The 27,955-nt window shown below is 50.2% G+C and overlaps 1 protein-coding gene across 1 annotated transcript; it reads left to right on the top strand.

Moving 5' to 3' along the window:
- Positions 1-2,145: 2,145 nt before the first annotated feature.
- Positions 2,146-26,178, top strand: ADGRG3 (adhesion G protein-coupled receptor G3). Its single transcript, XM_072826956.1, has 12 exons — positions 2,146-2,302; positions 5,897-6,071; positions 12,679-12,814; positions 14,287-14,433; positions 15,256-15,390; positions 15,941-15,980; positions 16,135-16,235; positions 16,370-16,482; positions 18,530-18,810; positions 19,004-19,097; positions 20,217-20,500; positions 23,000-26,178. The coding sequence occupies exons 1-12, from the start codon at positions 2,242-2,244 to the stop codon at positions 23,110-23,112; spliced, it is 1,680 nt and encodes a 559-aa protein (XP_072683057.1). The 5' UTR covers positions 2,146-2,241; the 3' UTR covers positions 23,113-26,178.
- Positions 26,179-27,955: the final 1,777 nt, after the last annotated feature.

The following is a 27,955-nucleotide window of genomic DNA, read 5'->3' as shown; positions in this document are numbered from 1 at the left end:
GGGTAGGGGGTCAGAGCCAGCTCCCTCCTCACAGGCCTCTCAGTCTCTGCAGGAAGGTCTCCTGGAGCGCCACACCTTGGCTAGACCTGGGGGCACGTCCTCCCATCCTCAGGGAGGGAAGGAAAGGACCCAGCTCCCTGCTGCCCCCCGCCCGGCAGAGAGCACTCCCTTCAAACACATTCTCCCACTTTGGAGAGCTCTTGCATTTTAGGTTTTGTGTTTGAGGCTGGCTCAGGTAGCAGGGAGAGGGGTCTCGGGTCGGATCCCACCTTCTCGGGACAGGTGCTGGACAGGCCCCTCGACGGCTCTTCTCATGCTCTTCAGCGGGCCGTGGGGCCTCAGACAGCAGGACCGCTCTTCTCAGGACACAACCAGGTTTGCGTGTGGGGACGTTGCTCTGGTGTGGGAAACGCACTGAAGAGGCCAGAAGGGCAAATGTGGGCTGGGCCTGGCCAGAAGCCCGGAGGCCTTGTCCCTAGAGACAGAAGCCCACCCGGAGCCACGGGGACAAATCAGTGGTGAGAGGAGGTGGCAGAAAGGGAAATTATAGTTCCCTGTGTGCTGGGATTTGGAGGTCCCGGGGCTCTGTCCATGGCTCCAGGCCAGCCCCCAGCCCCGATGGGGCCTAGGAGGGGTGGCCCTCCCCCTGGCCCTGTCCAGCTATCTTGGCCACTTTGCCAGCCCGCCGCCCCCTGTCCTGTTTTTCCAGGTATGCTGGACACTCTGGGTGCCTCCTTCTGGGCCCTTCTTCACACACAGGCCCCCATGAGCCCCTTTGAGGGCCCTGGTACTAGCATGGGTCTGCAGCGATAGTGCCAGCCAGTGGCAGTTCCCAAAGCCCTTGTCTGCCATCTCGCCTCACCTGGCTGCCGCTGGGAGGGAGGGGGAACGGGCCGTGCTTCCCATCTGGCCCCAAGTCTTCCCTGCAGAGGAAGTGTCTGGGACACCGTGCCAGATTCCCACCTGCCACCCCCGTCCCAGGAGTGACGCCGCTGACATCCTCTTCCCAACACTCTCCAGGTCCAGGGGGCCCAGAAGGGGACTGATTCCTGCCTGGACACTGTGTGGGAGGAAGAGGCTGGGTGGGTCCTCAGACCCCCATGGTAGAGCATGTGGCGCACTGGCCCTGGAGGGGAGGGGATGCTGGGAGGATGCGTCTTCTTGGCAGGGTGTTCCTACCCTTGATCTTGCAGTGACCATGGGACCATGCCAAAGGCCCTGGCCTTATCCACAGAGCCACCAGATCTGGGGCCTGAGTGGTCAGCCCCTCCCCTTCCCTCGTGGCACTCCCCATGTGTGTCTGCTGCTCTCACTTCCTGTCTGGGCCACCGGTGACTGGTTGGATGATATGACAGTAATTGCACAGTACTGACCATCATAAAAAGATAATGGCCATGGCCACACCCAGTGGTCTAGACAATTCTACATACACAGAATAAGTTCTTTGCATGTCTGGGAGGCTCAGAGCAGCAGACAGCTCACCCAAGCTCACCCAGCCATGAAGGCCAGGGCAGATGTCAGCCCAGGCCTGACCAACCCCAAAGCCCATGCTCCTGCACACCCCATCCTGCCTCTCCCATTATCTAGCCTGGTCGGGGAAGGCTGGGGCCTACACAGCTGAGCCTTCTCTCTTCCGATGGTCCCAACAGACTTGGCCTTGATCCGACTCTTGTTCAAACCATAGGTATAAGTGAAGGAGCATGAGCTATCCGCATCCCTCTAGCCAGGATTGTGCCTGGCATGGTACGGATCTCCTCAAACCCCAACACGGCCCTGCCTGGCAGCCCTATTGCTGTATCTGCTTTACAGAGGAAGAAATGGAGGATCAGAGAGGCCCCCAGCTTCTGAGAGGAGGGTCTGAGCTAGGTGTGTCTGACTCCAAAGCCTGTGTTCGTTGCCATTCCCCAGGGGTCTGCGTGGGTGTGGAGGCCTCTGTGGCTGTTGGACCCCAACTTCACAGCTCCCAGCAGCATCCCTGGGTGGGCTCAGCAGCCCCCTCTGCAGGCTGTCACAGGGTAGGGTAAGGCAGGAGCACAGCCCAGTTCCCCACACTCACCTTTCACAACCCAGCTGATGGTGGCTGGTGGCAGAGCAGGAAGGCCAAGAAAGAGGCCACAGGAAGCTTGACGCTGCACAGGAGGGGGGGGGAAAGGGGGTGGGGGCAGGCCACACCACAGAGCCTGGGACCAGAAGGACACACAGACGCAGAACTCTGGCCAGTGAGGGCAAGACTGGCCAAGGATGGTGACACCCAGGACTCTGGGGGTCCTGCTTCTCTCGCTCCTCCTGCTCCGGGCCTCAGGTGAGCAGCTGGTTCCTCGTCCTCTTCTCCTGAGCTTGGGAGACCCAAGGGCAGAGGTGGGGACGGGGGTATGGGTGGGGGTGTCTAGAGCATATCCATCCAAGGAGTCCACCTCAATGGCCTCTGTACCTTCTCTCACCCTGTCCTCTGAGTTAGCTGTCATCCTGATAAACTCGGATCAGCCCTGGGTCTCAGGTATCTGGTGCTTCCCACAGAGCTCCCCCACTCCCCTGCTCTGGGCTGTGGCTGCCTGACAGACCTGGCTCTGGGACACAGTGGGCCCTGGACACACTCTTATCCAGGTGGCCTCCGAGAGTCTGGGGAAGGGGGTCAGGATGCTCTGGAGGCTGAGCCCAGTTGGGGCTTGTACTGTCCTTCCTCTCCCCTTTGTCTGGCTCCCTCCACCCTGAACCCTCCCCACTAGCTCCCCTCTCCTTGCCCCAGCAATGGCCTCCCAGCCCCCAGTTTCCCGAGCCCCCACTCCCACCCCCATGGTCAGCCTTGCACACAGCCTTGCTCTGATGGTTCTCCAGAGCAATACGAGGACTCCTGGCCTTGCCCTTGGCTGTCATTTCTCCTGGGAAAGCTGAGCCCACCCCTGGCCCACCTGGCCAGCTCTCACTCCCCCTCCTTGAGCCCTGTGGCCCCCTCAGGCAGTGGGAGTGCTCCCATGTCAGTGCCCTGGGTGCTCCTTCTGGTTTGCTCTGGATTCCATGAGCCTCCCACCCCCGCCCCCTGATTGTGCCTGCCCAGCAGGGGGCTATGCTGCTTTGGGCGCCTGGACCAACCTCTTTGGGCTTCAAAGAATCTTCTCTTCAAATGTTGAGAGATTCAGCAAAGTGCAAAATTCAGTCCTTGGCTCATAAAAGAGGGTAATGGCAGAGCAGGCCGTCAGGCAAGCCTTGGCAGATCATGACCTCGATGACCGAGGGGCCACCGCTGGTCTCAGCAGGCATCCCAGGGATGCTGGGCCCTTCACAAAAGCCATAACTACACTGGTTGGGATTCAGGGATCCCCCCCTAGTGACCGAGTTTACCCTATGGTAATGCGGCTGCTCCAGCTGGGGCAAAGCGCCAACCATTTGAATAGTGCGAGGAGCCTTGAGAGTCGTACACATGGAAGTAAGTCTCCTTCTTTTGTGGACATTTATGGGTCACTCACCATTCATCTGTTGATTCATTCACTCAGTCCACACTGATGGGGACTTCCGTGCTGTGCCAGACCCTGTGCTGAGGAGGCGGTGGCTAGGGCACAGAGAAGCAGGCCCTTGGCGGTGAGCCGTAGGGAGGCGCAGGGACCAACTTCCAGCCCACTCCCCACTCCAACCTAGATGGAGGGGCTCCCTGAAGGTTAGCTTTGGGGGCAGAGCAGGATAGGGGAGGGTAGTGCAGGTCTTCAGGTGGGGACTGACACCGTCCCACCCAGGCCCGGGTCAGACTCTCTCTGGGCTAAATGCTTTCAATGTCTTCAAAAAATAATCACAAAAAAGATATTTAATCATCTTTTCTGTACCTTCCAAAAGCTTCACATAAAGGACTGCACCAAAATTTCACGGCTGACTGGGAGGGAGGCTCTGCTAACACCGGTCAGGGTGCCACCTACACCCAGCACCCACTTGTAACCCCTTGGGCACACAGAGCACTAGGGTTATCCAGAGAATAGGACTTCCCCAGCCATCCCCTCCTCTCTCTTTTTTCTTTCCATCTTCTTCCCTCTTTTCTCTCCTTCTTTCTCCTTCATTTAAAAAGCAAACATGGATTATATTATATACATGCTTATCCAGCATTTACTTCTTTCCATTAAACAGTGTCATGAATATCTTTTTTATTTATTTTTTATTTTTATTTTTTTTTTAATTTTTATTTATTTATGATAGTCACACAGAGAGAGAGAGAGGCAGAGACATAGGCAGAGGGAGAAGCAGGCTCCATGCACCGGGAGCCTGACGTGGGATTCGATCCCGGGTCTCCAGGATCGCGCCCTGGGCCAAAGGCAGGTGCCAAACCGCTGCGCCACCCAGGGATCCCCTGAATATCTTTTTTAAAAAAAGATTTATTTGAGAGAGAGAGCATGCGCACATGGGGAGAGAGGTAGAGAGAAACCATCTCAAGCAGACTCCCTGCTGAGCATGGAGCCCCATGCAATTTAAGGCTCGATGTGGGGCTTGATCTCATGACCCTGAGATCATGAGCTGAGCCAAAACCAAGAGTAAGATGCTCAACTGACTGAACCACCCAGGCGTCCCTTCATCTACCCTCTTTAAAACTCATACATTTTGATCCAGAAATTCTTAGGATAGTAATGTTTTGTATGATTTCTTAACACAAGCTGACATAAGCAGTGTTGCTCAAAATAGGAAAATAAAAGAGTGCTGGTCCTAAAAGTCCACCAACAGAGGACCAATTGAAAAAGCATTACAACACACACCTAGGGGTGTAGTGTGCAAGCGTATCGAGGAGAGAGATCAGTATGTGCTAATGTGAAAAGCTCTTCAAGATATCTTGCTAAGTGATCAGGTTCATGTAAATTTTCAAATGATTTACATCAAAATACCTGCCTATATATCAATAAGTTCCACAAAGTTGTGCAGTGAGCTGCTACTGGTGGCGAACTCTGGAGTGTGAGCTGGGAGCTGCAGGGACTTTTACTTTTCATTTTACGTCCTTGTGTATGGTTTTTAAAAAAAACTGTGCATGTAGGAATTTTGTTGAGAGATAGGTAACTATGTGGATATACGCATACATCCAATGTGAATACACAAATACGTAAATAGTTTTACTATGAGATTCTCACCTCCCGGAGTAAATGATACTGGCTCTTTGAACACTTACTATGAGCTATATCCTTTATGTCTGTGGTCTCCAATCTTTTTCCAAACTCCCAAGGAAGGTATTATTAGTCCCATTTGACTGATGAGAAGATGGAGCATCATAGAGCCTAAGTAACTTGCCTGAGGTCACACAGGTAATAGTGACTCAAAGCTTCCATTCCATCCTGCATACCAGGTGAAAGGGGAACTGAATGGGAAGCCCCAGTCTGGTTTGTCGTCCTGGTACTGTCTCCAACTAGCTGGTGATCTTCCTCAGTCACTATGCTCCAGGAGCCCTCAGTTTGCTGTGTTCTCCTCTACCCCAGAAGGTAGCCTGTGAGGGTTGTAATGAGAATGTGGGAGAATGAGGCAAACTGAGACAGAATATGCCCAAGGATTATACCATGAGGCCACAGTTGCAAGGGGTCTGGAATGTCTGATATGGAACAACTGTGGAAAGCCTAGCAGACTCCCTGAAGGAGACAGCAAAGGATAATAGGTCTAAAATATGAATCCTTTAATCTACAGAACCATGTGCCAAGCTCTTTGTATATATTTTCCCCAAAGTATCCTACTGAGCCTATGAAATAAGGGGGTCATATCTCCTTTTGCCTTGGAAACCGAGGCCCAGTGAGAGTGAGTCCAGCTCAAGTGCACCTATGGATGGAGCTGGAATTCCAGGCCACATCACCAGACCCTGAAGCCTGAACATCTTACCCCCCAACCCCCTGCCCTTGCTGCCTCCCCACCCAGCCCACTCATACCTTCTGCATCCTCCCTTCAGGTATGGAAAATTCTAAGAAGGAACTGAGGAAAGAACCTGAGCAACCGAGAAATGTCTGCCTGGGGCTCATCAATAAGGGCCGGTATGAATCTTTCCACCTGGGGAATACTGCTAAGTGCTTTTCGAAGTGCACGCAGTCAAACACTGAAGACTGTGACCTGGAAAACTTGCAAAGGTAAGAGGGTCCTCTGAGCTAGGGCAGGAATCTGGGGTTCCTTTGAGGGTGGCAGGGAGGCTGGTATAAGGGACAGAGCTCTCAGCTGCTCCCAGCTCCTGAAAATACTGCTCTCATCTCACCTTTCCATCCTGTTGTTTGATATCCACATTCCCTCTGGTCCATTCACTGACATCTTTCTCATCAGGAGAAGCTGAGATCAATCAGTCCCTGTCCTACCACTGTGGAGGGTCAGACACGGGCCCAAATGATGATTCTAGAATGCAATCACTCAAGAGGGTGGACAAAGTGCCAGGTTAGCTCAAAGGAGGGACGCTGATCAAGGCTTCACAGAGGAAGCAACCCACGAAAAGACTTTAAAGACTACATAGGAGTTTTCTAGTTAGATCCAAACAATGTTAGAGAATAGGGCATCAGAACTTCAGTGAGTATTGGGGGATAACGACAGTGCTCTGAAATGTGAAAGGGTGAAGTCCTGGGGATGGGGGCGACAATGGGGAGATGGGTTGGGTAGGAGATAGATTAGAAATAAAAGCAGGAACCAAAGTGTGAAGAGTCGTGTAAGCTATACCAGCATGGAAGGGGGCAGAGCAAGGATGTATTTTAAGTAGAAGAAGAGCATGGCCAATTTTGCATTTTAGAAAGATTGCTCAGGTTTCAGGGAAGGACTTAAGGATGGTGATGCAGGAGGAGGCATGACCAGGTAAGATGCAACTAGAGTGGTCTGCGTAGGAGTCAAGGCTGAACCACTACCACCACCACCAATTAGCACTGTGAACCAGGAAAGGAAGGATGGATTAGAAATTTAGATGATGTAGAATCAATAAAACCAAGAGGCCAAAAATTTAAGAGACATTGGGTTGAGGGAGAAGAAGGGGTGTAGAATACATCTCTAAGAATCAGCTTCAAAAATATTTTTGCCTCTCTCCCCTCCCATCCACTCCAGTCAAGGCTGGCCATAATTCTAAGATACTCAAAACAAGTTCAAATTTGGCACTCAGTTGGGGATCCCTGGGTGGCTCAGCAGTTTAGTGCCTGCCTTCGGTCCAAGGCGTGATCCTGGAGTCCTGAGATCAGGTCCCACATCGGGCTCCCCACATGGAGCCTGCTTCTCCCTCTGCCTGTGTCTCTGCCTCTCTCTCTCTCTATGTCTCTTGTGAATAAATGGATAAAATCTTTAAAAAAAAATTTGGCACTCAATACATGTTTGTTAAAAAAAAAATGAAAAGTCTGTGTCCTCAGGCTCAGCGTTAGGATAGCAATCTGATTGACCTACCTAATTTCAGTGGCCTAAAAACACTGCCGTCCCCTCCAGAAGTTGCCTTCAGCAGCTTCTTAATTCTGGGAAGCTGTTCTGGGAGCTCCTTTTAGTGCTGCCTTATGGTGGGGAAAAGCATTTTGGAAAAATCAGGGGCTCTGGGGTCAGAAGATGTGGATTCTGTTCCCAAGTCTATCACTTAACCAAGTTACCTTCTTTGTCTTCACAACCCCATGAGGTAGGTCTGGTCATCCACCCATTTCAGCATATGAATTTGCAGGGAGGGTACAAACATTTCATCTCTAACAGGGGCTATTACGAATAAAGCTGCCATGAATATTTCCATACATGTTTTTTCATGAACATATGCATTCACTTCTCTTGGGTAAATGCCTAGAAATGGAATTGATGTCAAAGGTAGACATACGATGAATTTTAGTAAACATTGCCAAGTTTTCTGTGGCAGCTGCATCAGTTTACACTCCCACTGGCAACATGTGGGAGTCCAAGTTACCCCACATCCTTGAGACACTTGGTATCACCATTTGTTTTAATTTTCACCATTCTGGAAAGGTTATAGTGGTATATCATTTCTTTTTATTAATTTTGAAAGCTTTATGAAGGTACAATGTATGTATCATCCAATCTATACATCATTAGAGTACAGCTGAATAATTTATTGTGTATTATGCAGGGCATGCAACTATTATGACAATCACTTTAAAAACACTTATATCAGACTCCAAAGCACCCTCATGCTCATTTGCAAGTAATCCCTCCTCACATACCCAGCCGCAGTCAACCACTGATCTGCTATCTACTTCACAGATTTGCTTTCTCTGGGTATTTTCTATAAGGGAATCATACAACATACTATCTCTTGAGTCTTGTTTCCTTCCCTTACCATGTTTTTCAATTATATTCATATGTTAGCATGTACCAATAGTTTGGGTTTTTTATTACTGATTAATATTCCATCATGTAGACATACTACATTTGTTTCTTTATTCATCAATTGATGGAAATTTGGATTGTTTCTAGTTTGTTGATTGTGAATAATGTTGCCGTGAAAATTTAAATTCAAATCTTTGTAGACATATGTTTTCATTTCTTTGGGGTAAATACCTAGGAACAGAATTGCTGGTATATCCGATATGCTTAGCTTTATAAAATAAATAAATAAATAAATAAATAAATAAATAAATAAACGCCCAACAGTTCCTTAAAGTGTATAATTTGCTTTCCCATCCGCATATTTTAGTTTAAAATATAATCTAAAAAGGTACAGCTTAGTCCTATTACATTTTTGCAACATTGTCAGTCTTTCTGGTTATAGCCACAGATGAGTGTCAGTGATGTTTCGCTATGGTTTTAGTTTGTGTTTCACAAATGACCAGTGATGTTGAGCAACTTTTCACATGCTGCTTAGCCATTTGTATCTTTTATTTGGTGAAATGACCACTCAAATATTTCCCTCTTTTTTTAAATTGGGTTTTGTCCTCTCGTTACTGACATTTAAGAATTCTTTCTGAATGCAAGTCCTTTATCAGATGTATGATTTGCAAATATTTTCTCTCAGTGTGTGTCTTATTTCTTTGTTTTCTTAATGACATCGTTTGGAGATCAATAACAATTTTGAGGAAGCCACATTTAAATATGTGTTTGTGTTTGATATCGTATCAAAGAAATGTTCATCCAGCTACAAATTTTCTAAGTTTTCTTCTATACGTGTATGTGGTTTTATTTATTTTTAAGATTTTATTTATTTATTCATGAGAGACACAGAGACAGGCAGAGACACAGGCAGAGGGAGAAGCAGGCTCCACCCAAGGAGCCCGACATGGGACTTGATCCCGGGTCTCCAGGATCACACCCAGGCTGAAGGCAGCGCTAAACCGCTGAGCCACCCGAGCTGCCCAAGTGTATATGGTTTTAGCTCTTATTATTAGGTTACATTTGGAGTTAATTTTTTATACACAGCATGAGGTAAATGTCTAACTATATTATTATTATTACTGTTAATTTTTCCATTTGGATGTCTAATTGTTTCGGCACCATTTGGTGAAAAGAATGCTTTCTCCATAGAATTGCCTTTGGGAGGGCATTCCATTGATGAGCTAAATGGGAACTCCTGGATGGTCTTCTCCTTACCAAGATAGTAAACTAGAAACCAAAGTACATCCCTAGGGAGAACTGTAGGGCTTAATGCCGCCATGGAAGATTTGAGAGTTGCAGGGGTGGTGATGCCTACCTTAACTCCATTTAACTCACCAGAAGTCAGGTGGGTGGTGGAGAATACCTGTGGACTATCAAACACTTAATCAGGTGGTGAGTCCAATTGTAGCTGCTGTTGCAGAAGAATATGTTTCCTCGAACAAATTAACACAACTCCTAGCAATTGTTATGCTGCATGGCTTATACATTGTTCTCTATACCAATTTTCAAGGGCTTTTACTTTTACCTGGCAGGGCCAACAGTATACTGCCACAGTTTCCTCAGGGCTCTGTCAATTCTCATAATCTCTGTCATCATTTAGTTCACAGAGACCTTATTAATCTTGACACTACCGAGCATCACTCTCGTCCATTATATTGGCAACAACATGTTGATTTGATCTGATGAGCAGAGAGTAGCAAGTAGTTAAGATGCCTTAGGAAAACAAATGTGAACTAGACAATAGGAAATAAACTCCACAAGAGTTCAGGGGCCTATCACCACAGGGAATTTTCTGAGATTTCAGAGGTCTGGAGTACATCAAGTTATCCCCTCCTGGGTAGAAGGCGAGTTATTGAACCTCACACCACTTACAATTTTTTTAAAAAGGGACGGTGTGGAAAACACTTATCATGCAAACATGAACCAAGGATATCTGAATAGTTATGTTAATATCAGACAAAGAAGATGATGTTGAAATGGGTGTCAACTTTGTCATTGAAAATTCAGCTTTAGGGCAGGACAGCCCCAGTGGCTCAGCGGTTTAGCGTTGCCTTCAGTCCAGGGTGTGATCCTGGGAACCTGGGATCGAGTCCCGCATCGGGCTCCCTGCATGGAGCCTGCTTCTCCCTCTGCCTGTGTCTCTGCCTCTCTCTCTCTGTGTCTCTCATGAATAAATAAATATTTTTTTAAAAAGTCTTTTAAAAAAAAAGAAAATTCAACTTTACATCTATGCCTTAGACTTTTTGGCTGTGTTACATTTCACAACTAAAATTATTTTTTATTTTATTTTTTTTTAATTTTTATTCATTTATGATAGTCTCACAGAGAGAGAGAGAGAGAGGCAGAGACACAGCCAGAGGGAGAAGCAGGCCCCATGCACCGGGAGCCCGACGTGGGATTCGATCCCGGGTCTCCAGGATCGCGCCCTGGGCCAAAGGCAGGCGCCAAACCGCTGCGCCACCCAGGGATCCCTAAAATTATTTTTTAAAGTGCTCTGAGAACCAGATCAGCAAATCTTCCCTCAAGAAAGTGAATTGTGTTGTTTTGTGAGGCCAAAGAATTTTTAAATGCATAGATACATATATAGATACATATATATGTATCTATATATAGAGAGAAATACAATTAAATGTGTATATATATATATATATATATACAATTATAATTCACTATCTTATTTGGTAACAATGAAAGTCACAATACTTCTTTGTTTAGATTTTTAAAAGGTAAATAAAAGCTAGACTTTGTGTAGCTCAATCAATGGATTTTGACGATCTCATCTGGCTGTTTCTGATTGGCTGGTGTTCTAACTGCCTGCCCAACCTGAGCACATTTGCACATATTTGCATGGTTTACTCTTTACATTGTACAATGTTTTTTCTGTGGTTTCTCTGAGTTTCTTCTGTTGGTAGCTGCAACTGTTCAAAAGTGATATGAAAATACAAGTCTCCCTTTTGTCTCCCTGCCAAGCCCTCCATAGCTTATTCCTTCCAACACCAGTTCAGTTCCCATAAGTCATTTGCTGTTCAGTTCAGCCTTCAAAGGGCAAATTCCCAATATGCAGTTAGCACTCAATAAGTGTGAGTTGGCACTCCTGCCGCACAATTATCACCCTGCAGCTTGAGATACTTAGAGAAATGTATAAAGAAGATGTAAAGACCAATCAGTACATGAAAAGACACTCAACATCATTAGTCATTAGGGAAATGCAAATCAAAACCACAATGAGATATCACTTCACACTAGGATGGCTACAACTGCAAACAAAACAAGACAAAATGGGGCAGCCCGGGTGGCTCAGCGGTTTAGCGCCGCCTTCAGCCCAGGGCGTGATCCTGGAGTCCCGGGATCGAGTCCCACGTCGGGCTCCCTGCATGGAGCCTGCTTCTCTCTCTGCCTGTGTCTCTGCCTCTCTCTCTCTCTCTCTCTGTGTCTCTCATGAATAAAAAAATTTAAAAAACAAACAAAAAAGACAAAATGAAAAACGTCAAGCATTGGCATGGATGTGGAGCAATCAGCCCCCTCAAACATCAGTGGTGAAAATGTCAATTGGTACAGCTGCTGTGGAGAGCAGTTCAACAACTCCTTGAGAAGTTAAACATAGAATGACCATATGACCCAGCAATTCCACTCCTAAGTATATACCCCAAGGGATTCCAAACAAGTCTTCAAGCAAAACCTTGGACTTGAGTACAAGCAGCCCTGTTCACAATAGCCAGAAAGTGGAAAGGACCCAAATGTCCATCTGTGGATAAATGTATCCACAAAATGTGGTCTAGTCACACAATAGCATATTATTCACCCATAACAAGGAATGGAATACTCACACATGCTTATGCAATATAGATGAATCCTGAGAATGTGAAAAGTGCAAGAAGCCAGACATAAAGACCAGATGCTATATAATTCCATTTATATGAAACTTCTAGAATAGGCAAATTCATAGATTAGTGTTTTCCAGGGCCTGGGAGAAAAGAGGAAGGATGACTGCTTCATGGGTATTGGGTTTCCTTCTGGGGTGATGAGAATGTCCTGGAACTAGATGGTGGTGGTGGTCACACAACATTGTGAATGTATTTAATGCCACTGCATTGGGTAGTTTAAAATGGCTAAAATGCTAAACTTTGTGTTATATATATTTTGTTACAAAAAAAGATAAACATATAAACTACTCAGAAGGACCACTGGCAGGAATCCCTCAGAACAAGCCCAGCTTGCTCCCACAACACCCTTCTTCTCTTGCAGTGATTCCAGGGTCCTTCCTTTAATATTCTGGGTCACACCTCCTAACCCAAGAGCCTGATGGTAGCTGCTCATGACATCTCTTCTCCTGACATCCAGGCTGGGGGCCGGGTGAGGCGGTGACATAGCCTGCAAGACCCTACCTGCCCCCTGACCCCTGGCCCTTTGCAGGTACTGGCTGAAATTTGAGGACCATCTGGTGGAGAGTCAGTCGGGCATAGTGAATATGTCTTTTTTGAAGGCTGCTGTCCAGAATGTCAACACCAACATCTCAGAAGACCTGCTCTTCTCTCTGACGCCTTCCCAGGTGAAGCGTTCCCTATCTCTGTTGGCTAGTTCAAGCTCCATTTCCCTCTATTTGATAGCACTCTGTCACTTAGCTAATGGGTGCTAGCGTGTTGCTTGGATGGGTGGATCCTGGTGACAGATGACCCAGGATATGAGACTGTTATAACTTAGAAGGTCACCAAATTGAGAGTCCGGGTATCTGGGTTCCAGTCCTGGACTCCCCATCCCCCCACTAGGTGTCTTCCAGGAAATCCCTTCCCCTCTCTGGGCCCCAGAGCTGTCATCTCTGAGATGAGCTCTACGGCTTCTCCACGGTCTGAGGTTCCCTCCTGCTCTTCCTCCCAGGGAACACAGCTCCACAGCTCAAGGCACACTTCACCATACAGCAAAGGGCCAAATAGGCAGACTCTAGATTTATGCGGGTCTTGATTCAAATCCCAGCTCTGCCCTTTACCAGCCAATGTGATGTTGGGTGCATGACTGAAATTTTCTGAGTTTTTGTTGCTCCATCTGTAAAATGGTGACAGTTTTGCCCACTTTCAAGGTTATGGGGGAGAACAAACAAGATAAGGAGTGCTGGGGGCAGGGAGGGTACAGCCTCTGTTAAGGAGTGAAGCTGAGGGTAGAAGCTCAGGTAGCAGGCAAGTTGGTACTTCTAGGTCTGTCTGGAAGAGGGGACATGAAAGATAAGACCTTTATTGATGTGACCCAAGCGGCTGAGCCCTCGGCATGTGTCACCTGCTGGCCCCAGAGAACACCCCCGTGTCCTTTGAGAGGGGTCCAGACTGGGAAGGAGAAAGTTGGGTCCCTCGCGTCAAACCCTTAGCTCCTACTGTTCCAGCACCCATAGGAGGCCCTTGAGGCAGGACTTGGTGGGACCAGGCTGCAGCCCCAGTGAACCAGTGAGGTCAAGAATGAACACATCACCCATGAAATTTATTTTACTCTTTTAACCATTGTTTGCTTTTTACAGAAGTTGTTGGGCAGGAATCACATTCCGCATGAAGCTTTTGTATTTTCTGCCTCTGCTCTCACTGTCTCTCTTCCTGCAGGCTTTATTCTTTCCAGTTATTCCCAGGTCAGAAGCCAGACACGTGACCCTAAAGCCCGGTGTAAGCACAGGGGCTGGCAGGATGCTGGCCTAATGTGCACCACAGCCAACCCTCCCTTGTACTTGCAAACTGAACTTCAACAGCCCACTTTGAGCCTGACCCTGACGGGCGGTCGCACAGGCACCGTTTAGCCCCATTCTCCATAGCAGGAAGACTGAGCATTCCATGAGGGCTGTGGCTTGTCCAAGGGTTCACAGCCTGGACAGAGCCAAGCCTGCAGCATGCCCCAAGGTGTCCTGCTTCTCAGAGTGATGCCTCTCTACCCAGTGCCTCAGTTTCCCTTCCCAAGTGAGGGAATGGCAAGAACACTGTGTTGAGGGCTGTGCTGAGGTTTGGAACCCTGGGGTAAAGATGGGAGCTCCGGGGTCTGTGGTTACAGGTTCCAAGGCAGATGACAGAGGATGAGCATGATCATCCCGACAGAGTCCGGCTGCCCAGGAGCCTCTTTGAATCCCTGCAGGGCAACAGGTCGGAAGTCTGGCTGGCCATCACCATCCTGGACATCGGTCCGGGGAATCTCTTCAAGGTGAGAAGAGGCCTGGTGGAGGCTTAAGGCAGCTCAGCAGGTCCATGTTTGGTTCACCAGGGACCTGTGCTCTAGCCTGCCTTCTCTGGAGTCTTCGCTGTGGGTCCCAGTGGGGATGGAGGAGGTGATGAGCCTCCGGGAGAGCATTTCTAAATCAGCCCGAGGTCGTCCCAGACTTCTGTCTCGGGAGTCTGTGTGCTGCAGACTCACACTGGTCACATACACTCAGACTTTTGGATCCCACACACCAGTGTCCTTGGACTTGTATGTGTATCCCAAGCGTTCAGGTCCTCTTGTGCGCCTTGTGCATGTACGAACACGCATATTCTTTCATACTCCTGCTGCACATGCAATCATGTGTGTTCCTGTGTGATGTGTCCACACAAGCAAGCGTACCCCTGTTCTTGCAAATGTGCACCGGGCATGCATCCTCAGAGGTGTGTGATCCACTTGTGTATGTAGAGTGCACCATGAGTGTGGTGTGAGCAGGTGCTCACCCACCACAGGCATCCACCGCCCTCCATTTTGGACTCATCTTTCTTCTAGCCCTGCACTCTTCCAGCTAAGAGGGCAGAGAGCTGTTGGGTGCATGGCTTTGTGACCAGTTGGCCAGAGGGTAGGGCCCACTGTGATTCAGCCCAGGCAGGAGACTACAGGGAGTGGCTGGAAGACCATTGCCCATGACCCCTTCGCCCCCTGCTCCCCTAGCCACAGACTTTACTCTCCAGGCAAGGGCCATAGGTCCTAGAGGTTCCCAAGAACCCCAACAGCGTGGGTTGGGACACCCCCTTCTGAAGCCCATCTTTGCATCTCTCTCCACAGGGGGCCCAGCTCAGCCCGGAGGACAGCAGCCACGTGTTGAACAATCGCCTGGTGGGCTTGAGTTTGGGCCATATACCTGTTGGCCCACTGGTTGAGCCTTTGGAGATCACCTTCTCCCACCAGCACCTACCCACTGTGAGCCCCCAGGCCTGGCAGCTACTGAGGGGCAGACAGGCGGGTGGTCACCCACAAGCATATGGGCAGACATGTGAAGGACTCTGCACCTCCCATCCTTCCACATCCACCCAGAAGAAGCCATTAAGACTATACACACAGTTGTGCCCAGGGACACATGCCACCTGTGCATAAATATCCACTTGACCCCAGACACCCTGCCACTCACGCTTACAGAAGTGCACACAGGACCTGGCAAACCCATGAGCACCCACACGGAATTGCACATCTGCCCACTTACACACTCTCCTAAAGGCATGAGTACATAGACATGCAACCCTCCCACCCACAGCCCCACACCATGTCCGCATGTCTCACACATGGATCCATGGTTCACCAAATGGTGCATTTCATGTTCCTGTGTGGCCTATGGGGTGAGCCTTGCTTTCTACCCAATGCACACTCAGGACAGGGTGGGGGGCATGCTGTCCTCTCCCTTCTCCTCCCCGCACTCTCTGCTCCCCTTTCCCAAGCTCCCCTTGCCTCTACCCTGACTCTTCTCTGGTTTCAGAACATGGCCCTCAGCTGTGTATTCTGGGATGTGACTAAAGGTAGGTAGGGAGGGGTGGGCTCCTTTGGGGGGCAGAGCTCTGCTGGTGGGGCCCCTCCCCTCCCTTCCTTCCTCTCTGTTCCCCTCCTCTCCGGTCTCTTCCACTTCCCCATATTCCCATATACTGTCTCATGTTCCCCTCCCTTCCGCTCCAGGGTCGACAGGACACTGGTCTTCCACGGGCTGCTCCACGGAGCTCAGAGCCAAGAGGACCATCTGCCGCTGTAACCATCTGACCTTCTTTGCTTTGCTGCTGGTAACAGCCCACCCCCTCCCTGATCCCAGCAGCTCTGGAGGCAACAAAATTTCCTGGCAGGGGCCAAGGCCTTTGGGATGTGTGGGGCCTGGCCTCCAACTGATGGGGTCCCGGTTCGGGGGGGTCACCCACAGAGGCCGATCTTGGACCAGGCCACCGTGCAAGCCCTCGTTCGCATTTCCCGGGCTGGCTGTGGAGCCTCTATGATCTTCCTGGCCTCCACTGTCATCCTCTACGCTGCCCTAAGGTGGGTGACTCCCCACCCCCACCCCACATCTCCTTCTTGTCCCCAAGGGTGAGAGCAGAGCAGGCTAGAAAGCACCCTGCTTGTGCAGCATTATTTACACTGATATCGTCTCCAAACCTTATTTTCCTCATCTATAAAATGGGGTTGGGGGTTGAAAAGTGTCAGAGCTATTTCAGTCAGAAGTGGCAGAAACTAAATTCACTTAAAATGGGGACTATGTGGTTCATATAATGGACCCACTTTAGGCATGGTTGGGTCCAGGGGCTCACAAGATGTCTCCAGGACTTGCCCTCCCTCTGCTTCTCCCAGCTGCTTCCTCCTTTGTCAGCTGCGTCAAGCAGCTTCGGCACACTCAGGGGTCTTGGCGAGTCCCGGACTTGCATCACAGCTTCTCAGCTGTCTAGGCAACAGATTTTCTATATGAAGTTCCAGCATTGAAGTCTTTTTTCTTTGACATTTTATTTTGAAATAATTATAGACTAACAGGAAGTCACAAAAATACTGCATGGAGTTCCCTGGTTCCTTTATCCAGCTTTTCCCAGTGATAACATTTTATATAACTGTAGTATCACATCAAAACCAGGAACTTGACATTGGTACAGTGCTAGTAGCTAGAATACAACTTCCACAATTCTTTACATGCATCTGTGTGTGTGTGTGTGTGTGTGTGTGTGTGTGTGTGTGTGTGGTTCTATGCAATTTTATCCCATGTATATGAGAGCTGAGTTTTGCTGGTCCAACATGGACCATGCACCCATGACTGGACAGGTTACTGTGGTCAAGGGATGAATTACACTGATCAGCCAGGCCAGGTCATGTGCCTGCTTCGGGTTTGAGCTCACAAAGGGTCAACCTCACCCAAACTTCAGGGCTGAGAGCCGGAAAGGGTGTCCTCAGGGAGACCTAGGCTGTTTGCAGGTGGAGGAGTGGGTGCAGGACAGGCAGAGATCACTGTGGCCTGTGCTCAGGCTCTCTGGGTCCAGGCCAGGGCTGAGGATCCCCTAGGAACTGTCAACTTGAAGGAGCCTGCGGAGCAGCCCCACATCCCACCCCACCCTGTACCCCAGCCTTCTGACCCATGACTGAATTGGAGCAGCCCTGGGGTCTCCCAACCCAGTCTGGGGCCCACTCACTACCCTTCTCCATGTGTCTCTTTGCCTCTGTCACCTTTCAGCTGTGGGCTGTAGCCCCCATTTGCCTCACCCCTCCACTCAGACTTAACTATGAGTGTGAGCAGTGTCATTTCTGCCCCCAACCAAACCCGGGCCTGGAACACAGCCCCCACCTCCAGCAAGCTGAGCATGACTTGCCGGCCAGCTGCTCTGCTGGACCTTGTGAGCTGGGCTTGGAGCGCCAGGAGGAATCATCCCGGGCTGTCGAGGGTGGGCCCGGGAATCTCAGGTTAGGTGGACATGATCCCTCACATTTCTGTCTGGGAACCCTGGGCTCCCATCCCTCCAGTGAGAGCCCTCAGGATCTGATATGCCAGGAATGCAGAGTGGGATCTCTGCAGAGAGGGAGCGAGTCCCCGTCCCTCTCTGGGCCTCACCCACTACATCCTAGCCTCCTGCATCGGTGCAGGTCTATCCTCTCACTCAACCAATGCACACAGGGCCCCCTCCTGCCCTAGGGGAGGGAATGGGAGGGGGCTATGGTGCGCTGCAAGAAACCTCCAAGTCAGTCTGGGAGAAGTAGCATTCAGAGACAGCTTCCTTAGAAGGAAAGGCCCGGGGAAGTTTTGACGGCAGAGTAGGAGAAGGCACTGAGAGCAGAGGGCAGAAAAGCAGAATGCATTCAGGGACTTGCGGGGTGTATGGTTTGGCTAGAGCATGGAGTCGAGGGGCGAGGCCAGCAGGACGTCGACCACCCCCCCCCCCCGCAAGTGCCCAGGAGAGAGTTCCTGAGCCTGAACCTGATGGCACTCTCACTCTGGCTGCGGGCAAGGGTGGACCAGAGAGGTGGGGTAGGGAGGCTAGGGTGCAGATCCTCCCCAAGAGAAGCCGCGGCCTGGCCTCCCACCACCTCTCATTGGCCCTTCTCACCCCAGGTTCTACCGGCAGAGGTTCAAGTCAGAAGATGCCCCCAAGATCCACGTGGCCTTGAGCATCAGCTTGTTTCTCCTGAATCTTGCCTTCTTCATCAACGTGGAGCGTGACCGTGTGCCCTTGGATACCGTCTGCTGGATCCAAGGGGCCATCTTCCACTACTTCCTACTCTGCACCTTCACCTGGATGGGCCTAGAAGCCTTCCACCTCTACCTGGTGGTCATCAAGGTCTTCAACACCTACTTTGGGCACTACTTCCTGAAGCTGAGCCTCGTGGGCTGGGGTAGGTGCAGCGTGGATGGGCAGAAAGCATGGCTGGCCCAGGGACGGACTGGAGTGAGAACTGCCTAGTGCAGAGCGGTGGCTCCCTCTCTCAGTCAGACTCAGGGCTTGTGGGGTGGGCAGCAGAGGGGATTTGGGGGGAGGGCACGCCAAGGGAGCCCCAGCAATGCCATACCTCCTGCCATTATGCACAGGCCTGCCCGCCCTAATCGTCATTGGCACCGGGAGTGCCAACAGCTATGGCCGCTATGCCATCTACGACAAGATGAATGGTACCACACTGCAACTGTGAGTGGTGGCTGTGGGAGCAGGGGTGACATCAGGTCCCTGGCTGCACAGATCTGGGCCAACGGGATGTGGGGATTACAGGGAATCCTGGAAAGAGAGACTGAGGAAGTCAAGGCAAAGGATCTTCCAGGTAGCTCATGGTCTGGAGGGGTAAACTGAGGACTGGAAGGAGAAAGTGCAAGGAGACAGGGGTTCTGAGAAGGGGAAGAGTGAGCTGAGGCAGGATGCCTTGCTCTAGCCTGGGCCATCACCAGCCCATATGGCACCTTTGGGTAAATTTTAAAAGGTATCCGCCCCCATTCTACCAACCTGCCATGCAGGCTCAGCCTGGTAAGTGGAGGGGGTGCTGGATTTCAGTTCCACGTGTCCCTTCAGCCAGATGCCCTTGCGTAGGACACAACCTGCCCAACGTTAGCGGCAGCCCTAGTTCTAGTGAGGTTCTGCCTCTGAATTGCCGTGTGGGCTAGCTCAGCCCCTCCCAGGGCCTCAGTCTCCTCATCTGTACAATGGGGGGGGGGTGATGGATGTGCTCTTCTGGGCCTTTCACCTTGCAGTGCAGGAAACGTGGGGCTGAGCTGAGCCTCCCCCAGTGTGCCAGCCCCAGGCCCGTGGCTCTGTGCTAAAAGGGGCTGGTGGGGTCTCCGTCCCGTCCCCGGAGCCTCACACTCAGGGGCCACGGGCTGGGGAGGTAACATATGTGCACGCGGTGGCTCAGGTGGGGACTGCAGTAAACCAGCAGTCACATACCCATCTACTGTCCCTCAGGAGGACATCCACAGAGCTGCCAGGTGGATGGTTTTACAAGAAAGGCAGAAATCCAGATGCTGATGTCAAAGCTCCCGCTTTTGAAAGGGTGGTCATTAATTCAATGTTTTACAACATAATGTGGGGTAAACAAAACGTGTCTTTGGGGCTAAATTGGCCTCTTTGCACTCGCTGGTCTGAAGAGATGGCAGACTGGAGCCTCCTGACAGCCCCTTCCCAAGAGAATGGAGGACTGGTGGGTGGCAGTGGTGGGGAGGTGTCTTTTTGGTCAGAGAATATCAGTTAGAGGAGATTGCCTGGGGCTTGCTGGGCAGGGGCACTTCTCCAGTCCCAGTGGCCACCTACCTCCTCCAGGTGCTGGTTCCATGAGAAGACGGCTCTCTCTGCCCTCTACATCACTGTCCATGGCTACTTCCTTGTCACCTTCCTCTTCAGCGCTGTGGTCCTGGGCCTGGTGGCCTGGAAGATCTTCACTCTGCCAAGTGCCACAGTGGGCAGGGAGCAGGGGCTGAACTGGAAGGGCGTCCTCACTGTGCTGGGCCTCTCAAGCCTCGTGGGTGTGACCTGGTGGCTGGCCATCCTCACGCCCCTGGGCCTGTCCACCATCTATGTCTTTGCCCTGTTCAACTCCCTGCAAGGTGAGGCTCCTGGGCTGGGGAGGTGATGGGTTTCCTCATTGGCAAGGGGGGGTTTCGGGAGGATAGGGAGGGGACAAAAAACAGGATTCCACTCAGGCTGGCTCAAATCAAGGATACCGACTTCAAATATCCATGGCTATCCCAAGGACCCCAAGGCGGGAAGGCTGGCCGACCTCTTAGAACTGGTACCAGGGTCAGGAAAAGCCATCTAAACCGCAGCAGATACTTTCTTTCTCTGGAGCTGCGTGTGGTAACTCACCTTCTCTCTGTGAAAACTCCTTCCTTCTCTCTGTGGGCCCCTTCCTACCCACACTGCCAAGTGGCTTCTGCCATTCGATGTGACCTTCCCTATCTAGGGAGGGTGGCCTGATTCAGTCTGGTCCCTGTTCTTAGGAAAGTCCAGGGATGTCTGGGTGGCTCAGCAGATAACCATCTACCTTTAACTCAGGGCTGATCCCAGGGTCCTGGCACCAAATCCCACATCAGCCTCCCTGCAGGGAGCCTGCTTCTCCCTCTGCCTCTGTCTCTTGTGAACAAATAAATAAAATCTTAAAAAAAAAAAAAAAAAAAAGGAGAGTCCAGGATCGAATCAGGCCATCTTGGGCCAGGTGTCCATCTCTGTGCAACCAGCTGTGACCAGGGAGGTAGGATCATGTGACATCATGGCCAGATGATGAGGGCAGCCTGTCATCTGCCCCCTGCCCCCACAGCGTCCTTCCTCTGATATTTCCACAAGAGGGCAGGTGCCCAGGTATAGTGACAGCTCCCCCTTCCTCTTCACTCCTCACACTGTATCATGCATGCCGCTTTAAGAAGCATCCCAGCCTAAGAGAAGCCTTTGGGAAGGAAGCGATGAGGTGTGCTCTGACTCAAAGTCTTGCACTCACAAAGGGCTGGCTCCCAGAGCCTCATGAGAACATGTGGCATCATGGTTTGGCAGCCCTGGGGACAGACAGACCCAGACCAGAGCCCTGGTTCCACTTACCACCTCAGCAAGGCCCTCGGACCCCCTAATCATCTTTCAAGCTAGGACAGTGTTGGTATTTTTCTCACCAGATTTTATGATGAGTAACCAAGCTAATGCTTGTAGGGGACCCCGTAGGCCTTCAGTATCATCAACTGTGTTAGGAATAACAGAGATACTCCCCAGGGGAGAATCATTAGTCCACATCTGGAACATCCCAGGGTTGGAGAGGGACACACCTTGAAACTAGATTGTACCATTGTTCTTCCAGAGGCCACCCTTAATAGTTAAGCCTGAACACTCGGCTGAGTTATCCCGACTCAGTGTGAGTGCCTCCATACAGCTCTCTCTTCCAAAATGCAACGACCCTTATTTTTTTTTTAAGATTTTATTTTATTTATTTGAGAGATTGAATGAGAGAGAAAGAGTGCTCACATGAGCAGGGGAGAGAGGCAGAGGGAGAAGCAGACTTCCCCGCTGAGCAGGGAGCCCAATGTGGGGCTCGATCCCAGGAGCCTGGGATCAGGACCTGAGCCGAAGGCAGATGCTTCACCAACTGAGCCACCCAGGTGCCCCCCAACAGTCCATCATAGGGCAGCCCCGGTGGCTCAGCTGGTTTAGCACCTGCCTTCAGCTCAGGGCGTGATCCTGGAGACCCGGGATTGAGTCCCACGTAGGGCTCCCTGCATGGAGCCTGCTTCTCCCTCTCCCTGTGTCCCTGCCTCTCTCTCTCTCTCTCTCTCTCTCTCCCTCTCTCTGTGTGTGTGTGTGTGTCTCTCATGAATAAATAAATAAAATCTTAAAAAAAAAAAAAACAGTCCATCATATACTTAAGTTGCCCTTGAGCGCTTCTCAATAGTTTTACGGTTGTTTCAAGTTGTAGTTTTAAATTCCTTTTAAGCCCCCACTGAGTTTTGACTTTTTGATCAATTTCTGTACTTACTAGAATTTTCACACCTCCCACCTTCCTGTTCTTCCTGCTGCCAGGCCTTCTGTCATAACCCTGAGTGGCAGGGAGAGCCGTGGCAGTGCTGGCTGCCTGAAAACGCCTTTATTCTGCTCTTTCCTTTCTTTTATTGTTTTTTTTAAGATTTTATTTATTTATTTATTTATTTATTTATTTATTCATTCATTCATTCATTCATTCATTCATGAGAGACATAGAGAGAGGCAGAGACACAGGCAGAGGGAGAAGCAGGCTCCAGCAGGGAGCCCGATGCAGGACTCGATCCCAGAACCCTGGGATCACAACCTGAGCGGAAGGCAGATGCTCAACCACAGAGCCACCTGGGCGCCCCTGCTCTTTCCTTGCTGTGATAGATGTCTGCATATGAGATATCAAGGCCTCCGTTTTTCATTTCCAAGATTTCTATTTGGTTCTTTTCCAGGTGTGAGTTTTATTTTCACCCGGTTTTTCCATAAGTTCTTGAACTTTTGCAATGGAGCTATTTGTCATCTGGGAGCCACCAGCCAGGCTGCCCAGTGCCCCTGGCAGTCCAACCCCAGGCTCATCAAGGCCCTCTCCTTCCTGACAGGTGTCTTCATCTTCTGCTGGTTTGCCACGCTCTACTTTCCAAGCCGTGGTACCATGTCCTCTTCTTCTGGCACTGCCCGAGTCGACCAGGTCCACACCACGTCGCACGAATAGGAGACCTCCGTATGGTCAGGCTGGGAGCTGGCGCTACCTTCTGGACTCAGCTCTGACTCCCTGTGTGACCTCAGGCTGCTCCCTGTTCCCTCTGGGCTTCAGTTTCCATGTTTGTATGATGGGGCTGGGGTGGGAGGAGATGGGGACCAGGTTGGACCCACCTAGCCCCAAAGGTTCCATCTAGATACTTCTGTGGGTCTTAGAGTCCACAAATCCAGGATTGCAGGAGTCTATAACTTACAACTCTAAGACCCCTGGTAGCAGAGAGCGATGCCCCCCATCCCTACCTCCTACCTTCATAGCAAAGCAGCTTATCTCTGGCATTGGCCCCTTCCTGATCTCGCTCGGTAATAGGGGAATCTGTTGCTCACACAGCCCCCTGAAGGAGCCTAGCCTCTCCCCTCCCCTCCTCTTGCCTCTACCCTCCCACAACCCCACCTCTGGCTGCCTGTCTTCATCCCCTTAGGCACTGGGGCAGCTGCAGACGAGACCTTTGGGCCTGTCTTCATGGATGGGCTCCCACTGTTCAGGAGGCGCCAGCCCTCCAGCTATCTGTGGACACTGAATTTCAGGGAATGCCATTTATTCAGTAGCGGGTGTGATGCCACAAGCAGGCCCTCTCCCCACTCTGACTGCCAGATGTGTCCTGTCACCATGGGGTGGAGGGCAGATGGTCCAGGGCTCTGCACACTCATGGGCTCAGGGGCAGAGCAGGGGGGCAGCAGGCTGGGTTGAGCAGAGACAGGGCAGGTTCCCCCCCCCCCGCCCCCCCAGAATCTGAGCTCTAATCAACAGATCATCGGCCTCACTCACCAGTTTTCAGCCCAGGCTGAGCCTGACGCGGTTCAGGCCCTGAATAAATATCTGTCGGCTAAATAGATGGATGTGTGAGTTTGACATCAGCCCGACAGGATTCTGAGCCAGGGGAGTGTCTCAGATGCCCAGCTTGGGTATGTGTCACCTCCAGCGACCGGGCCTCTGTTTTGCAATATTGCGATGGTTTCCTCAGTAGGAAACAGAAGAGGCAGAGATAAGAGAGAGAGAGAGACAGAGAGAGAGAGAGAGTGAGTGAGACAGAGAGGGAGAATTAATAGGTAAACCAACGCAAAGAAAGAAAAAAAGAATGGGGGGGACAGAAAGACAGCAGTCCCCTGGCCAGCCCCACCACACGCATCATACCCCAACTCTAGCCATAAGTTCCTAACCACTGGGGCCCTCTCACCTTCCCTACTCACCCCTGTTCTTGCCAGTGTGCTTTGCTGAGGTGAAGCACCTGCTAGCAGTGAGAAGCCACTACTCTCAGACCATCCCCCACACCCCCCCATGCCCTCTCTTCTCCCTCCTCCCTCCTCCCACCCAGCAAACAGATGAAAGACAGGAAGGCAGGGGCCCTTGCTTTATGCAAGTCCTTGTGTTCCTGGAAGAGAAATTCTAGGGTGTGGACAATTGCAACAGTCGAGCCACATTATATCAGTTTTTGTGGACAAGCTTGGTGGGTTTGGGGACTTACTTTTATGGGCATCTATTTCTCACGCTGGAGGGGTGGGTTTCCTTACCCCAAAGTCTCAGAGTTTCTTTTTTTAAAAATATTTTATTTATTTATTCATGAGAGACACAGAGAGAGAGAGAGAGAGAGAGAGATTGAGAGAGAGTGAGAGAGAGGCAGAGACACAGGCAGAGGGAAAAGAAGGCTCCACACAGGGAGCCCGATGTGGGACTCAATCCTGGGTCTCCAGGATCACGCCCTGGGCTGAAAGCAGGTGCGAAACCGCTGAGCCACCGGGGCTGCCCAGTCTCAGAGTTTCTGAACACAAACCTGTGTGCTCCATAGCCGCTTCCGTGTCTGACAGGCCTGGGTTCAAATCCTGGCTCTGCTACTTAGGGCTACTTAGGGCTGTGTGATGCTGAGCATGTCACCTTACCTCTCTGAGCCTCAGTGTCCCCATCCATAAAATAGGGATCATTGAGTTCTTGCCTTGACCCGAGAGCATTAACTGAGGTGACAAAAAGGAAAGAGGCTGGTACTGACACAGCAGGAATTAGAAACCCCTGTGGCTTAAAGGAAGATGAGGTGGAATCTTTGTGTGATGCACAAGCCTTTGAGGCCTGTATGTGACATGGGAGGGTCCGAAGGGTTAAAGCTCCCTTCCAGATTCCTTCTACAGCCCTGCTAAGTGGACTGACCCCACGTAGGAGGAGAACATAGAAGCCCAGAGACGTCCAGCAACGTGCCCAAAGCTACTCTGTAAGCGAGGCTGACACAGAGCTGGGCTTCTCTGGGCTGCCCATGCTTCCTCCTAGAGCATTTCCTGGGTTCCAGAATTATTGCCTCAGCCCTGATCCCCAAGTCTCTAGGGAAACACTGGGCTCTACCTTTCCCGGTTGAATGTGGGGGCAACAAAACTACAGCCACCAAATGGGCTGGAGTTCCTGATGCAGATGGAGAGGGAGACGTGGTATTGTGTTTAATGGTGAGGACGTGTTCCTTTTCCACTGACTGTCTACCGCAGGGCGAGGCAGGGGCAGAGGGGCTGTGCTCCCTCCTTACCTGGGGTTACTGTAAAAGTGGCTCCGAGTGCCCAGCTGAGCACGTGCTAAGGTCAGGTGGAGCTCTGGCAAAAATGGCAGAGACCCAGTGCACATGGATGAGATTCCACTGTCACCGCTCTACCTAGTAACAATCTACTGCTGGCAGCACCATGACAAAAAGCATGGACTCTGAGGTCAGCCCGTCTGGACCACATTCTTCCTCTGCAACTTGCATTGGGCCAGTTCCTCACCTACTGAGCCCATAAAGTATAGCAGTAACTACCCCACAGAATGGATGAAGACTTCAGGGAAAGCCTGGCTGCAAGGCTGCCTGGTGTCTGGACCCCTGGCCCTGCAGAAAAGTGACTGAGCCAGAGCAAAGCTCTGGCCATTGCCTTATGAAGCTTGAGGTTGCAGTGGTCATCTGTGTGCCACAAGAAGGGCCCCCCATCATGCCCCCACGTCTCGTTGTTTCTGAACTTCTTTACTCCTTGTATTTTTCATTATGTTATAATAAATGTACAGGAAATAAGAGGACTTACTGGCTCTGTGCTCCCGATGTATAACTTAAGATCAAAAGACAAATTCATAGGTTAATTCACAAATTAACCTATGAATACAATTCAGTTCGAATAAAGGTTTTATTTTTTTTTAAGATTTTATTTATTTATTCATGAGAGACACAGAGAGAGAGAGAGAGAGAGAGAGAGGCAGAGACACAGGCAGAAAGAGAAAGCAGGCCCCACGCAGGGAGCCCGATGTGGGACTCAATCCTGGGACTCCAGGATCAGGCCCTGGGCTAAACTGCTGAGCCACCTGGGCTGCCCCCAATAAAAGTTTTAAATGATTTTTTTTAGACTTCCCAAAAATGTACTCTCTCATATGGAGGCATATCAGCATCAAATAGCATCAACCTTGATGAAAGACAGACCTGCAGATGTAAAGATATTACAAGGCCATAGTGGTAAATCCAACATGGGGTCTGAGCAGGGATAGGCATGAAGACCAGTGGACCAGAACAAAGGGCTGAGTGGTAGACTTATACACACTGAGGGGACTTAAGGCACAACAATAGTGGCATCACCAATAAGGCACAGATAGTTTGATGATGATATTGGAAAACTGGCTCATTATGTGAAGCAAAATAAAACATGATCCCTACCTAACTCCTCATCCAGAAATGGGCTCCAGACACAGTAAAGTTTCTCAATGGAATGGCAAAATGATAAAGTTAACGCAGTTAAACATATTTGTGAGCTAAGGACAAGGAAAGACTTCTTAAACAAAAAAAATCATAAGCACAGACCCAAAGCTGGTAAGTTTAGTTACATCAAAGTTAAGGTTTTTGGTTCCATGGAAGGCACCACAGGCAATGTTAGCGGGAATGGGACAGGGTCGGGGGAAGGTGTTTGCAATACCTGAAACCAGGGATCAACATCTAGAAACCTGCAGATCAAAACAAGGATACTTCCTTAAAAGAGAAAAATGGGCTGAGGTTTTAAAAGGCCATTTTAGAGAAGGAAATATCTAAACATAACAAATTAGCCCATGAAGACACATTTAAAATCATCAGTGATCACAGCATTGCATGGTAAGATGACAGTGGGACCTCACTGTATGAAACTGGCAAAGGGTAGGATGGGAAGCTGGATAATGTCAACTGCTGGCTGGGGGAGGGGCGAGGGTACTAGGCTCAGGCATTGTGGAAGTTGGGTAGATTATACATTTCATGGCCTGGAGAAAACAGGGTGCTGCCGCTCATTTAGCAATCCTCCTCCTGTTTTTTTTTGCCCCAGAAGAACACTCTTACAGGTCTAGAAGGGACACGGCCAATGATATGTGTGGCGTTATCTGTAGTGGAAAAGAAGGAGTTGGTAGAAAAGGGGGTGGGGGGCCCATCACTGGGAGAATAGAGTGGATCCCTATCTTGGACACACTGCAATATGGATGGATCTGAAAACACAGTTCTTAGTGAAAATATAAGAAACAGAGGAGGCATTAACACAATATGTACACAAGTTAAAAACAACAGCATGCAGAATGGTGCTCACTTTGGAAAAAAAACAATGGCCCAGAATAGGTGTCTATGACAGTCAGAGAATGGAATTGGGTATAGGGATAAAAGGGAATAAATAAATACACAAAAGAAGTGAGACCAGTCTGACATGCCACCTGTTTACCTTTCCCCCGCTCCTTGCTCACTATCACCCCAAACAACTTCCCCAGAGGTAATCGCAGGACACACTGCCCCGTGACCTTTCCCTCGGTTTTATTTATCCATCATGCTTTATTTCTCGTGACTGAGTAATATTCC

This window comes from Canis lupus, chromosome 5 (assembly GCF_048164855.1).
Source record: "Canis lupus baileyi chromosome 5, mCanLup2.hap1, whole genome shotgun sequence".
Lineage (NCBI taxonomy): Eukaryota > Metazoa > Chordata > Mammalia > Carnivora > Canidae > Canis > Canis lupus.
The sequence above is the reverse complement of the archived record's forward strand: the minus strand, read 5'-3'. Positions and strand labels throughout refer to the sequence as shown.